At 27.2% G+C, this 14,227-nt stretch overlaps 1 protein-coding gene across 1 annotated transcript; it reads left to right on the plus strand.

Moving 5' to 3' along the window:
• Positions 1-8,118: 8,118 nt before the first annotated feature.
• LOC107170618 (RNA-binding protein squid-like) lies at positions 8,119-12,186 on the plus strand. The gene is made up of 8 exons (XM_089216966.1): positions 8,119-8,264; positions 8,909-8,949; positions 9,020-9,147; positions 10,223-10,501; positions 10,559-10,667; positions 10,773-10,817; positions 11,917-12,003; positions 12,061-12,186. Exons 1-8 carry the CDS (start codon positions 8,119-8,121, stop codon positions 12,123-12,125), a joined length of 900 nt encoding a protein of 299 aa, XP_089073092.1. The 3' UTR covers positions 12,126-12,186.
• The last annotated feature ends 2,041 nt before the right edge of the window (positions 12,187-14,227 follow it).

Raw genomic sequence — 14,227 nt, forward strand, 5'->3', positions numbered from 1 at the left:
AGAGGTAACAATGATTAGGTGGACAGTTGTGATCAGATTCACATGACAAAATAATTTTTTTTACAAAGGAAAGTAGCTGGGATTACATTTCAGCTCCCAATTTTCAAAGTTGGACAACTTTGGAAGGGGTTGAGCACAAACGAAGCACAAACGAATGGAGTTAATTTTGTTTTGAAATTCCAAAGTGTGGGGCTAAGCATGTTCCCAGCCTCCCGACTTTTCTAAGTTGAATAACTTTGGAAGGAGTTGAGCACAAACGACCAGATTAAAAGCACAATCGAATGGAGTTAATTTTTTTTCGAAATTCCAAAGTGGGGGGGGGGGGGGGGCGGAGACATGGAGCTCATGTGTCGTTAGTCATAACATAATTCCAAAAATTAATAGAATAATTATTTTCATAGCCACCGCGGCTGCAGTCGGATTGTCATGGTCCCAGTTGTTTTATTTTTCTAAATTGCTTATTAGGTAGGTACTTTCGTTTTCAGCTATCGTTAACAATTAGGACGTGGCCGTGGCATTGAAAAAAAATATTAAAAATATCATATAAAGCTTGAGACCCATACAAAATTTCCAGAGATTCTAGGTGGGTATGGCCACCAACCCACCCAGCATGTCCACACCTGAGCTTAAATTTTAAGACAATATAGTTCCTAGTTGTAACTAGAGAGTCTTATAGTACACGTGTATTTAGTAGACGCATAAAAAAAAAAGAAGTAAATAATAAATAAATAATACTTCAATAATAAAGTAAATACGTGTGTATTAAAAATAATAATTTTTATTATCAATTTGAATTTGAGTTAACACATTTATACAATTACGTATATATTGAGTTCATATAGTTGAAAATTCGAAATATATGTGATACTAAAATATAAAAATTAAATCAACGTTGACTTGAATGTTGGTACTTGTCCAATATTATATATCTACCGTAATTTTATGATAGTTTAGTATGATATCTACAGTATGTCCGTATGCTGTATATAATATATACTTATTCATTTTGTAATTGATGATTGATTCATTTTGTAATGTATATCACTGAGTAAAATTTTAAACAATTATTAATTTTAAAATAAAAATATAGAATTTAAGAATTTTAAAACTGTATTTTTCTCTACCAACTTTTCCCTAGATGAAAACGACATCCCTTAATTTGAGCTGCAGGTAATACATGTCTTACAGCAGAATGTATTGCGGATTCAAAATCAATTATGTGGACATAATATAATGTAGGAGAAAACAGGTAACCATTTGTATCACAATGATATAATACATGTTTAAATAACTGCACCTACGTTTCAGTGTGTTTGTTTTATAGTAAAAAATATATTAAAGGCACGTAATTATCATTATGGAGTCCATGAATTGTAAAAACTTGCATAAAAACTTTTGGAGGCGATTTAAATGTACCATCAATATAAATATGTTGTACTTTGCATAATACCTCTAAATTTGATATCGTTGAAAAACCAACCATGCCATTTTGTTTGTCATTCACCAATAAAAACTTGTGGTAAAAATATGGTTTTTATTTCATACTTACATAAAGAATCGTGTAGTTCGGTAAGGCTATTTGGTAGTTTTGGGTGAACAGATGTACGTGCATAACGAATATTTCTTTTGATTAGTGCTACATCACTAGTTGTTATTGTTTCTACGTCATTATTTTTTAATTCTACAAGTAAAAGTTTCGATGGTTTTGACGAAATATCTCTATAGCATTTCTTTTAAGAAAATTACTAATATTTTGTCGATTTAATAATTTTTGTTCTGGTTTTGGTTGATTATGCTCTTTAGATTATTCAATTATATTAAAATTATTTTCACATTAAAAAAAACACTTACAAGATTTTATACAGCAGCGCACCAACGTTGTATGTCATTTCTTAATAGTTTTTAGAATCGAAATTTAAAACCTTCAATTATAACTATTTTTTTATTTTTTTCACTTATAGAAAACTCCATTTAAAATTAATAATAAAATAATTAATTAAACTGTATACTGACGATTGACGACTGTGGACTGACGGACGACTGCTTGTCAACTGTATATGTTTGGAAATTTGAAATCACAAATATTATATAGTAATTATATGTTATCGCAATTATTGCCGTGAACGGTCGAATATAAATGTAAAAATATCTCATGTGAGATAAAATATTATTTAATTCTAGGATATTCCGATAAATGATATAAATACAAATAAAATAAAATAAAGGTTCTGCAGTAATATCGCTTAGAATGAAATATTTTGTGTGTAACATTTTAAAAAGTAGAAAGTAAGTGTCGGGGACGCAATTCACCTACTCGGAAAAAATATTGGGGACGCATTTCACCTACAAGGAAAAAACATCGAGGACGCAATTCACCTATCTGTGTATTAAAATTTTTTTTTGGGATGCAATTCGCCGAACCCAGACTAAATAATAAATAATCAAAATTACGGACAATGAATTCAAGGGCCATGGATTTTTGGTTTGTGTTGTAAGCATGATGGCATTTTAGAGAAACGATTTTTAAAGTTGAAAAGCTTGATCAATATACCTTACTACTAATAGAGGGCCTTAAAAAACAGTAAATTATTTTTCAGGAAAATTAATATCAGTACGCTATTTTATTTGAACGATATTTTTTATGAACACTATTCAACAAGACTTTTATTTAATGGAATTATTATATTTAGTGTGAACATAGGTGCAACTAGCAATTCAAAACTACTGCAGGCATAATATTAATATTTTATTTTAGTGTAGGTATTATTAATAAAGTTGAGAACACCGAACAATACGCATTTTTCCACCAGTTGTTGCTTTTTAGATCATTATTTATTGACAAAATAAAATGAAAATGAAACTTAAGTAAATGTATATCTTATATTTTTAAGTGAATATATTTGGGGGTGTGAGTTTAACGCCCCAACGGATCATATTTCATCTAATATCAGGGGGCTAAGCTCTCCTATAAACCGTCTTTGTTTAGAATCATTTTTCGTATACAATGATACCTATCATTGCATTCAAATTTAACCTACCTTAGTCAGAGGTCCACCCCACCTTCAATGTACAGCAGAGCGATACCCACTTTCCCGCTTTTTTTTTGTTTGTTTATTTTTTTGTGTCTGTGTACAGCATAACTAGTCGAAATAATGCTTCGATTTCAAAATTTGGGGGTGGTTTCCGATGTAAAAGTGAATATCTTTGGTGCACTATACAGGTCAAAAGTAATCATTTTCCAACAGTTGTTAAAAAAATCGAGAAAAACAACAAAAAAAATGACAGAAAAACGGGAATTTTTACGCAAAACCAGTTATAGACCAAATCGATTTTTTTATATGGTTATAATTCAAAAACTAATCATTATAAATACTTGACGTTTTCACCAAATGTTTATGTTAGCGATATCTATATACAGTTTAATTTTAAAAAATGTTTGACTATTTTTGAGTTATTTATAGACCACTGAAATTTTCGATTTTTTTTTAGAATTTTTTTTTGAAGTGTCGGTAAAAAATTGTTGAATGACCAATAAACCTCAAAAATTGAATACAAGGTTCCTTATAAGTTGTTCTTATTGTATGTAAAAAAAAAAATTAAAAATCGTTAGTCACAATTTTTTTTATAAGCGTTTATAGTTCAAATTTTTACGAAATCTGTCGAAAACGCGAAAATTTGCAAGTAATTTTGAAGTTGAAAAATCATAAAATTTTTTGTGTTTATAACTAAAGGTTAAAAATACAACTCTAAGTTTTCCATAAGTTTTTATTCAAGTAGCTATAGAGCAATTTCGAAGCATCATTATAGGAAAAATTTTAAGTGCGTTTGAATTCTAAATTTTTACGAAATAGCGTAACGACAACGATTTATCCTCAAACGAATTTAAACATTTGTTATTATTCAATAAGTATAAGTCGTAGATACTTGAAAATTTTACCAGTTATTTAGATTTGCATTTTCTTTATATGATTTAATTTTAAAAATATTTTGACTTTTTTTGAGATATTAATAGACAACTGAAAATTTTTTTGAAGGGTTGATAAAAATTTTTTTGGCCCTATCAAAATACTTGACATTTTAATACATAGTTTCTCATAAGTTATTCTTATAGTGATTAAAAAATTAAAAGAATACATAGGCACAATTTTTTTTTATTAGCATTTGAAGTTCAAATATTGACAAAAATTCGTCAAAACCATGAATATTTGCAAACTATTTTATAGTTCAAAATTCATAAAATTGTTTGTATTTATATCCAAGGTTAAATAATTCAACACTAAGTTTTCCATAAGTTTTGCTTCAAATAGCTATAGAAAAAATTTGAAGCGTCATTATTGGAAAAATGTTTTGAACGTTTGAGTTTTAAATTTTTATGAAATCGCGTAATGATAACGATTTATCCTAAAACCAGGTACATATATGATGTATATCTATGATAATTAATAATATAAGGTATTATGAATTATGATAACTACATGCAATGTTTTTGGAGAAATTGACTAACCATGCCTTATGCAAAATGCGTCTTAATTGAAAAATAAAATATTTGTTTCAAAATAGAATATATGAAAATATTTAAATATAATATATATCCTAGACTGATAAATCATCTCCGTTCAGAATCGTTTTTCGTATACAATTACAATGATACCTTATACCTATCATTGCATTCAAATCTAACTTACCCTAGTCAAAGGTCCACCCCTAATGTACAGCAGATCGATACCACTTTCCGGCTTTTTTTTAATAAATAATTTGTAATATAAGAATAAACTAGTTAGTTTTTGAATGCTTCATATAAACAATTCTGATGCAGTTCATATAATTAGGAACTTAGTGTTAAAATTATAATAAGTTATCGAATTACGTTGTACATTAATTTTACTCCAGTCACTACATTCAACATTTTTTATTTAGTATGGTGAATTAAATTTTATACTTGGTTGTTAACCGTTAAAAAAAATAATTGTATCATCGAATTTTCTAAAGGTTTAAAAAATTAATTATTTAAATTGTAATTGTTTTAAATGATTTATAACAATTTTAGGATTTGAGATTTTTAATTTGTGTAAAATACGGTGAGCAGAATAATAATATACGTAATAAAGAATTCGATATGGTATTGTGAAAACTATGATTATATTCTGTCACCAGCATAATGGTTTTCGTACTGACTATTTATAAACAGCAAGTTATCGGCCCGGTCGCGATATGAAATCCGGTTTTGACCTATGGTGAGGAATGGCTACAGTCTTGCGCGGGGTGGTGGTATGAACACTATTTCTGAATGCTGCCGCTATTGTCAGCAGAGCAGCACACGACGGCCATAAAATCTTATTTTTCTTACCGAAAACATGATTTCGTACTTCAAGTTTTCCTCAGCTCTGGTAAGTTATAGAAACATGATTTCTTCACTAAAATAAACGTGAGAAGTTCCTCTAGTTTTTGCCGAGCCAGATTTTTGATATCTATTTTTGTCTATTTTATATGATTTTTTAAAAATTTTGAAAATTTCAAATGCAAATATAATCGGTTTGAAAACAAATTATGCCGAAAATCCGGCATGACAAAAATTAGAGGAACTTCTCACGTTCATTTTGGTGAAGAAATCATGTTTCTACGACTTACGAGAGCTGAGGAAAACTTGAAGTACGAAACTATGTTTTTACTGCTGATTTTTGGTACCATAACGGCCTCTTAAGAGAAGAGCTTAATTGGCAGATAAATGTGTTAGGAGGTATATTTAATTCAACAAATTTGAGAATAGTGAAGTATACTAACCTTGATTATAACTTATAAAATTTTTTAAATAATATATTATAAAATATGTGTAGAAGTTACATCGGAAAATGACGACAATAACCATGATGCTATAGCCATTTATCAATTAAATAATTCAACAACCACGGATAAAAATGTGACAAATTAACATATCCCTAATAACATGGTCGTGCACAATTATGCAACCGGTGATGAGATTTTTGTAGTTGATTTTAATATTTAAATTTATAGCAATGGTACAATACAAGATTAAACAGTCTTATATTATTTATAAAACTGAATTTAGTAAATATATAATATTACATAACATAAATTTTATTAAACTATATTTTTTTTAGATTCAGATGGTTCAGAAAGATCGAGTCATGTATCAGGCCACAATGTAGTGGCAACAAGAACCACTTGTTTTGCTAGGTATAGTTTTAATACACTTATTTTAAAACGTATAACTTATATTCAAGAAATGCATTAATTTTGTATGAAAATTAATATATGATTCCAGAAGAAGTGGACCCAATTGAAACAGAATATGTGGAAATAATAGCTGCAGAAAGGGAGGAAGACAGATAGCATTTATCATATGCGCATTACAATCATAATGAACCATTGCAACCATTGCAATTAAACCACCTAACTTGCATAATTTGTAACTAAGCAAGTACACGTGTTATAATGCCTTGCGGACATAAAGTTGTATGTGGAAGTGAAGAATGTTTGGCTGGGATTCAAAATAACTATCTAATTTGTGCAGTTCTTCTCATTCTTATTATGAAAGTTTATGATTAATGTTAAGTAGGTAGTTAGTATTTTTTTTTTTTTTTTTTTTTTTGTATTAGGTACAGTGACAAATTATAATACAATTTGTATTATAGTGAGATTCTCAACGTAAAGTGGTAAACATATTTGTTGCATATTTGCCACTTAGTTAATTATTATTATTTAACTATTAATAACTATTATTATTTATTAGTTTTTTAGTTTTTAGTAAATGTGAAAAATAAATTTATTTTGTATTATCAGTATTTAATATTACCACTATAAATGATAATGTACAGCAGCTGGTTTTTGGTTATATTTTCCCGATTAGTACTAGGTATTCTGTAATAATATTTTCCTGAGAAAACCTATCCTGGAAAGTACGGTTCCTTCCCAATATTAATTCCAACAAATTTTATCCCAATTTATAAAATTCATTTAAATGATACTTCCAAGGACTTATCATTCATTCATCAAAGTTATTCCTTGATAAATTCTGTCCAGAATAGTACGGGCCCCAGTAATTATTATCCTGATTTTTACGCGGGCCCCTACCAATTATATTAAATATTATTGAACAAGGTACTACTATATATTCCGATAAATGCGGGGAGTGCGTATTCTACTTTAATTGAGCATAGTTTATTGGGCTTATCTATAAAATGGTTAATCATTCAGAAAATTTCATTGATCCAATAACTGGTGCTGATACCCAAACTATAGAAACTTTTTGGAGACACGTAAAGTATAAATATAACATTAAAACCCCAGAGTGACTAACATATTACCATCCCAACTTCAAGAAGAGTGGTGACGCTCGATACAAAAACCAACTGAAGACCTGTTCGAATCATTCTTCAAAGCGATCAGAAATGCGTAGGTACATAACTACACAGTATAAAAAAATGACAAAGAAGAAATTCTGCATTATAAAAGTAAGACAATTTACACGTAAATACGTGTTGATATCATATTTCACCAACATAAAATGACGGTACATAAAATATTTACGGTAGATAGCATACTAAACTATCAAACGTGTGGTAGATGGCATATTGAACGAGTACCCCTGAATGTTTAGTTTTTTTATCAAGTGAATATAATTGTTGTAACCACGCACATGCACGATACGATACACTAAGTACCTGTGAATGTGCTTTTTCTATTATTATTATTATATATGCCGGGTAAATACACAGGCATGTCTAAAGTGATAGTTTGAATTTACTCGAGACAGAAATTTATTCCCGCCAAATACATTCAGCAAAGAGGTTATAATTTTGTTTAGTGTTGTAGCCACTTGTTGCTGATATCCGGTATTGTGGTACGCCTTAGTGCATCACTCGGCCAGCTACAGATATTCCAGCTACCATTGTTGTTTTGATTACAAGGCACTATTTGGACTCGACTTGTCCATTGACATTCTATACCGTTTTCTCAGTCAGTTATCGTCTTTAATTTCTTAAATTATGTTGTCGTTCTTATTTTTAGAGGCATACATTTTTATTTAAAATAATATTTGTGCATTTTTATATATTATCGTTTTAAATATTTAAGATTTGTACGTATTACACGAAAATAATGGCTGATGAAAAGCTACAAAACAGCTCTCAATGGTTGAAAAATGGCGTCGGCGAGCGGCAGCGACAACAGCACCCCAAAGGTCCCACCAAAATGTCTACAACAAACAATTCTGAACAAGTTGAATACATCCGAGACGATGTTAGGTAAGACAAAAAAATGTTTGACGTTGAATATTTGAATGAATACTACCGAACCAACCTAGAAATAACGACGAAAGGTACCCTATTTTTTCGATATTGATTTCCGGTCTGTCTAATACTCATTTACGTTCGATAATTTTCCCATCACCATCTGTTTTAAAGTGTTTCCGTTTTTCTTTGGTAATTTTTGGGGCTATCAATGTTGGATTAGGATTCGAAGTGTGCTTCTCCCGTCGGTTTTGGTTAGAGTACATGCACCACTGGCGTTTCCAGAATTTTTCAATTGGTAGATAGGGGGCTAAACAAAATAAATCAGAATTGGATATACCTACGGATATCCGTACCTTTCACTATATCATTATTTCAGTATCCTATAAACCGTAATAGCCTCTACAAATAATTAATAATATTTATAATTTTTCTTCAATACAATATTCAAAAATATCATGGTTTATACTTTACTTCTCATTAAATAAAATGTATACCATAATACAAATAATGTGGGGCTAAGCCTCAATAGCCTCACTCTCTAGATACGCCATCGACTTCAACCATGTGTTTCTTTGTTACCCTGACGATGATTCGTATTGCGTTCTTTATTTTGGTAGCTGAATGTTTTAAAAACTAATTCTATTATTGTGTTGCAGAAAAATATTCATCGGAGGGCTTACAAGAGAAACTACTGAAAGTAAGTTTGGGGTGAACACCTGTTAATAGTTTGCAAGAATTGTAATCGAATACTGTTTTGTATGTTTTAGGAAATTTAAGTGAACATTTTAGTCAGTTTGGTGAAATCGAATTTGTTAATGTCAAAATAAATATTGTCACTGGTAGAGGCAGGGGGTTCGCTTTCATTGTTTTCAAGACGACAAAAGGCCTAGACAATGTAAGTATAACGTTTTGTTTTTATTAATTTAGGTAAATCTTAAATTTTAGCAAAATTTTTAGATCAAATGTTTGTAATATATTAGGATAATAAATTAGATGTACCTAGTTAATTATTTAGATGTTTTGTAGTCAATTTTATGTCGAGTTTCTATTTAAGTGGAAAGTTATTTTAATGTTAATGTGAAAATAGTATTCAGTATGTTAGCATGATATTGATTTGTTTATTTGTACACGACCATATAATATACATTAAAATTGTCATTGCTACTATATTACTACTACATCACTTTTCATGCTACGCCAAGGTAATCTCCATATAGATGAATAGTAATGATGGTGATATACTGATATTTGATAAAGATTCAAAATACAGATACATGATGTAAATTATATACATAGGTATATTGAAATAAGATTCTATTTTTCTAAATATTTTTTACTCATATAATACACAGAAACTAATTACAAGAAAAGGGTATTTAAGTATTTTATTGCTAAAAAAAGGAAATAGTTACAACTTTGTTAAGTTGTATTAATGGTTGATAATTTTTATTAATAATTGAATAAGTAGTTGGATTAAGTTTTTTTAAACTTACAATCATTTATTCTATATTAATAAATTATTTGTTTGGTTATTAAATTAATTCAACTCTCGACACCTTGATGCAGACCTTAAATGCAATCAAAATAAGTTAATATTGGTTTGATATTAAGCTTATTATGATTGGTGAAGTAATCAACAAAGTTCTATAATATCTGATATTTGTCTATGAATCTATGATAGATAAATTATATAAATAAATACATTGTTTTAAATAATATGAATTTTAGTATTTTTGTTTTTATTTATTATAATCTACTTTATTTAAAGTTAAATCCCTAAAATTTTTTATTTAATAATTATGTGTGTAAGTGATGTTCTATTTTTAGTTTTTGGTAAATAATTTATGATAATGAATAATCTGATCTTGCTATTCTATGAATATATAGATGCATTCAAATTTTATGTGTAGATCAAAAATGTTAAAAATTATTTTTTACTCTAGTATTTTTTATTTTTTTTTTTATTAAAGGCCTTGGCATGTCCTAATCATGTAATCAATGACAAGGAAGTTGAAATCAAAAAAGCTGTACCACGACAAGTTAAGTTATTTGTTGGAGGATTGTCTCCTGACTTAACTGACGATGACATCAAAGATTATTTTACACGCTATGCACCGCTTGTGGTTGCTGAAATGCCATATGATAAAGTTAAAAAGCAACGAAAAGGTTTTTGCTTTCTTACATTTGATAGCATTCAGGCAGTAACTGAAATATTAAAATTTCCAACACATGTGATTCAAGGAAAACAAGTAATTATTTGATACATAAGGTTACTTAGATTATTTTATTATCATTATACTTATTAGGTTCATGTAAAAAAAGCAAAATTTTTCAAAGATTATCGTATGAAGTTTCGTTCTTTAAGACCTATGAGAGGAATGCGAGGGCATTTTAGGGGCCGACGAGGTAGAGGAGGTAATTATGCATTAATAATAACTTCTAAATACATCATCGGAATAATAATTTTCATATATAATTTAATAGTAATTTATCGTTATATTATTTTTAATATTTTAACAGGTTTTCCACCTCAGTCTGGATACGCTCCTGGTTACTGCTATGAAGGTAAATTAATTTGTTGTCAACAGTTTATTGTAGGAATCAGTTATAACGACACTATTGATTGAGGAACCATTTTTTATTATGTTAAAATGAACTGTAAATTGTACAATAATTAACAATATATTTACTTTTTCATATTATCTTTAAAAAAGCAAGAAATGAGTAAATTGATTTTATTGAGTGATACAATAGATTTAAGCATGGACAAGAGCAATTTATTTAAAAAATTTACAATTTGTAATAAATGATTTTTTAAATTAATATAATTTATGTGTTAATACTTTACATATTATTTATATACATAGTTATTTTAATATATATTAAAATACCAATGAAATATTAATATATTTTATTTAACAAATAAATTGTTTACAACATTTATGATTAAGGCCTGGAACTTGATCTAAAAATATATAAAAAAAAATGAATAAAATATTAAAATGACGTAAACATTTTTAAAAATGACACGAAAAAATAATATTAAAAATGTATATCTAACTATAAAAGTTGATAAATATTGTTTTGATGCAAAAATTATTAAAATAAAAATATTAAAACAATTATATTATATTATTATTATTATTTATTACTAAAATTATTTTTATTTAACTAAATAAAACTATATGTTGAAAAATACTACTTTTAGTAAAATTGTTTTTTTTTTTGTTGAATTTTTTGTTTTTGCAACAACAAAAAAAAAGAAAGATAATGAATGTTGATAATTGAAAAGCTTAAAGAAACTGCATGTATAACTTTCAACAAGAAAAATGTAAATATATGTAAAACAAAAAGTGCAAAAATGAATAAAATGCACCAAAAGTCTAAAAAATGATCGTAAAGCATAAAATTCCCTAATAATTTAAAAAATGAAAAATAAAAATTGTACCAATAAATTCTATACTTCATGAATCAAATTTCTGTATAAGTAGACGAGAAACATAAAAAAAAAGCAAATGACTCAAGTTCTGGGCTTTATTTATGATTTATTAATCATAACAAGTTTTTTCTCAATCCGTAAAAAGTCATTATAGCCAATTTATACTGTATAAAATTATAAACACCAGCCCTGGATTTTACATTTATTTTTTGTTTGTTTCTTTAGGGTATTATCATAATCAATACATGGGATACAGACCTGACTACAGCTATACTTACGGTTATCCAGGTCATGGTACTGGTATAAGAGAACGTTAGTATTATAATTTTTATTATTTTATAAAGTATTTCATAATTATTTTTTTTTTAGGTAATCAGTATAAGGGCTATAAACCATCTGCACCTCGTGGTAGCCACAGAAATCAAATTATGTAATAAAAGGTAAACTGTTATTATTGATCCCATTTCCAGAATAATTGAACACAGGGTAAAATCAAGTATTCTTTTTTGAATTTATAATTATATTTTACAATAATTATCCACTTCTTATATTTATTTATTTTAATATATTAGGTACTATTTATTTTATTACTTACTTAACAAGAGTTAATTATTAAATAGTTTAGCTATTATATAATTAAGTTTAAAAATACATATTAATGTTCAAAAAGAATAGGGAATTACTTGAGATGACTTTAAAACTCAAACAAAAATTAATAAAAATAAATAAAGTAAAAATCAGTTACATTTGTTCAACTTAATGTAATACAGGAAATTAAATTTTGGTTGTAGATTAAAAATATCAAATTATTGTATAAATATATGTTTGCTCCAACATAAACTTCAATTTACATACAATATTAATGTGTTATGTTGTTGTGTATATATGTCATACAAAGTACAAGTTTAATCATAATCCTGTTGACATAGTTGCTCCTAAATTTATATTAAATATTTTGAGACAAATAAATGCAAAGAATATTAATTGATTTTATTTAGACATCTCAAAACTTTTAAATCTGTTCTTGAAAAAATTCAATTAAGTTATTTGTTACCTACTTATAGGCAGTGTTGAATCCAGGTATACTTCAAGGGGGCGTTTGACCCCCTGAAATTTCTTTCGCCGCCCCTGACAAATACAACTTTCTGACTTTCAACAAAATGTACTTATTTATTAAATGCACATACTAATACTAATTTAAATATAAATAATAAATAGGTTTCTAAATTATTTTTTAATTTTTTCAATATTTATAATTTCTGAATTCTAATAAATTCTAATAATACAATTTATAATATGTGACGACCTTAGATTAACCTTAGATTGATTTAAAAATGTAAAAATTAGTAATTTGTTTTATAACTTTTTAAATATTTATAATTTCTAAATTGCAATAAATAATAATAATAGGTACGATTTATAATGTGTGACAACCTGCTTAGATTGATTTAAAAATTTAAAAAAAATAATTTGTTTTGTAGTTTTATATACATTTGAAATGTCTTAATTATAAATTGTAATAAGAATAACTGCCTATTAATAGATATAATTCATAATACTAAAATGACGTATCACCAATGAAAAAAAAGTGAGTCCGCCCAAAAAAGTTGTCTGGATTCAACACTGCTTATAGGTAGGTATTTTAAATTATAATTGTTATTTCCTCCAATGTTCTCAATGTTGATACATAATTATTAATGAAAAAAATCCCAAAAAATTTTTTTTTGGTATTAGGAATATTGAGTTTCATAAACAAAAAAATATATTCTATGAAGGTGAATTCTTCTGGAGTTAAATTTGTAAATTGGTAAAAATCAAAGTTTTCCAGTGTTCATCTTTTAAAAATATATCTATGGACTATAGGTTTATAAATGAGAAGATGTTTATCAGCTAAATTTTTTACAAATATTGTAGTATTGAATGTTGGCTAAATTTCAGGGGATTGTGATATTGTTTTTTTTTTTTTGTCAGCAAAAATATGATTATTGAATTTCTTTAGATTTCCTCAAAGGAAACCTGTCTAGACGTCAGGTTAAACACCATAAACACCAATCACTGAGTCATTTACAGTTAACAATCATTTTATGTCATACACTAATATATAAATAATAATCCAAGTAATCCAAGTTTCATTTGCGGCTATCAGGTAGGTTTGTTTATTTAAATAAATTTTATTAATATGATGATCAATGATCATGCACCTATAGTAAGTAAGTATATTCTTTAATCATATTTACTTGCAATAATAATATAATATATTATGGTTAATTATTTTGAATGGTCATTTGGTCATAGTCAAAGAAAAACTTCTGATCTTTTTGAAATTGAAAGATTCATAGATTCTTCATAATAGATATTATTATAATCATATATTTTATACTCAAGCAGTTGATCATAAAATACATTTAAACATAACATAAAGGTTTAAAATAAAATAAAATAAAATTTCTGTAATATTACAATTAAATTCACATAATATATTATGATTGTGTTTGAACATAAAAAGTCACAATTTTTTTGGTACACTAATGAATAA

This window comes from Diuraphis noxia, unplaced genomic scaffold (genome assembly GCF_037042655.1).
Source record: "Diuraphis noxia isolate RWA-SAM2 unplaced genomic scaffold, SU_Dnox_SAM2 contig0001, whole genome shotgun sequence".
NCBI classification, from domain to species: domain Eukaryota; kingdom Metazoa; phylum Arthropoda; class Insecta; order Hemiptera; family Aphididae; genus Diuraphis; species Diuraphis noxia.

Excerpts from the sequence above, each read along its gene's own strand:
- LOC107170618 (XM_089216966.1), top strand. The coding sequence starts at position 8,119 with ATGGCTGATGAAAAGCTACAAAACAGCTCTCAATGGTTGAAAAATGGC. Across the intron at positions 8,265-8,908 it reads TACATCCGAGACGATGTTAG|AAAAATATTCATCGGAGGGC; the intron begins GTAAGACAAAAA and ends ATTGTGTTGCAG. Across the intron at positions 8,950-9,019 it reads TACAAGAGAAACTACTGAAA|GAAATTTAAGTGAACATTTT; the intron begins GTAAGTTTGGGG and ends TGTATGTTTTAG.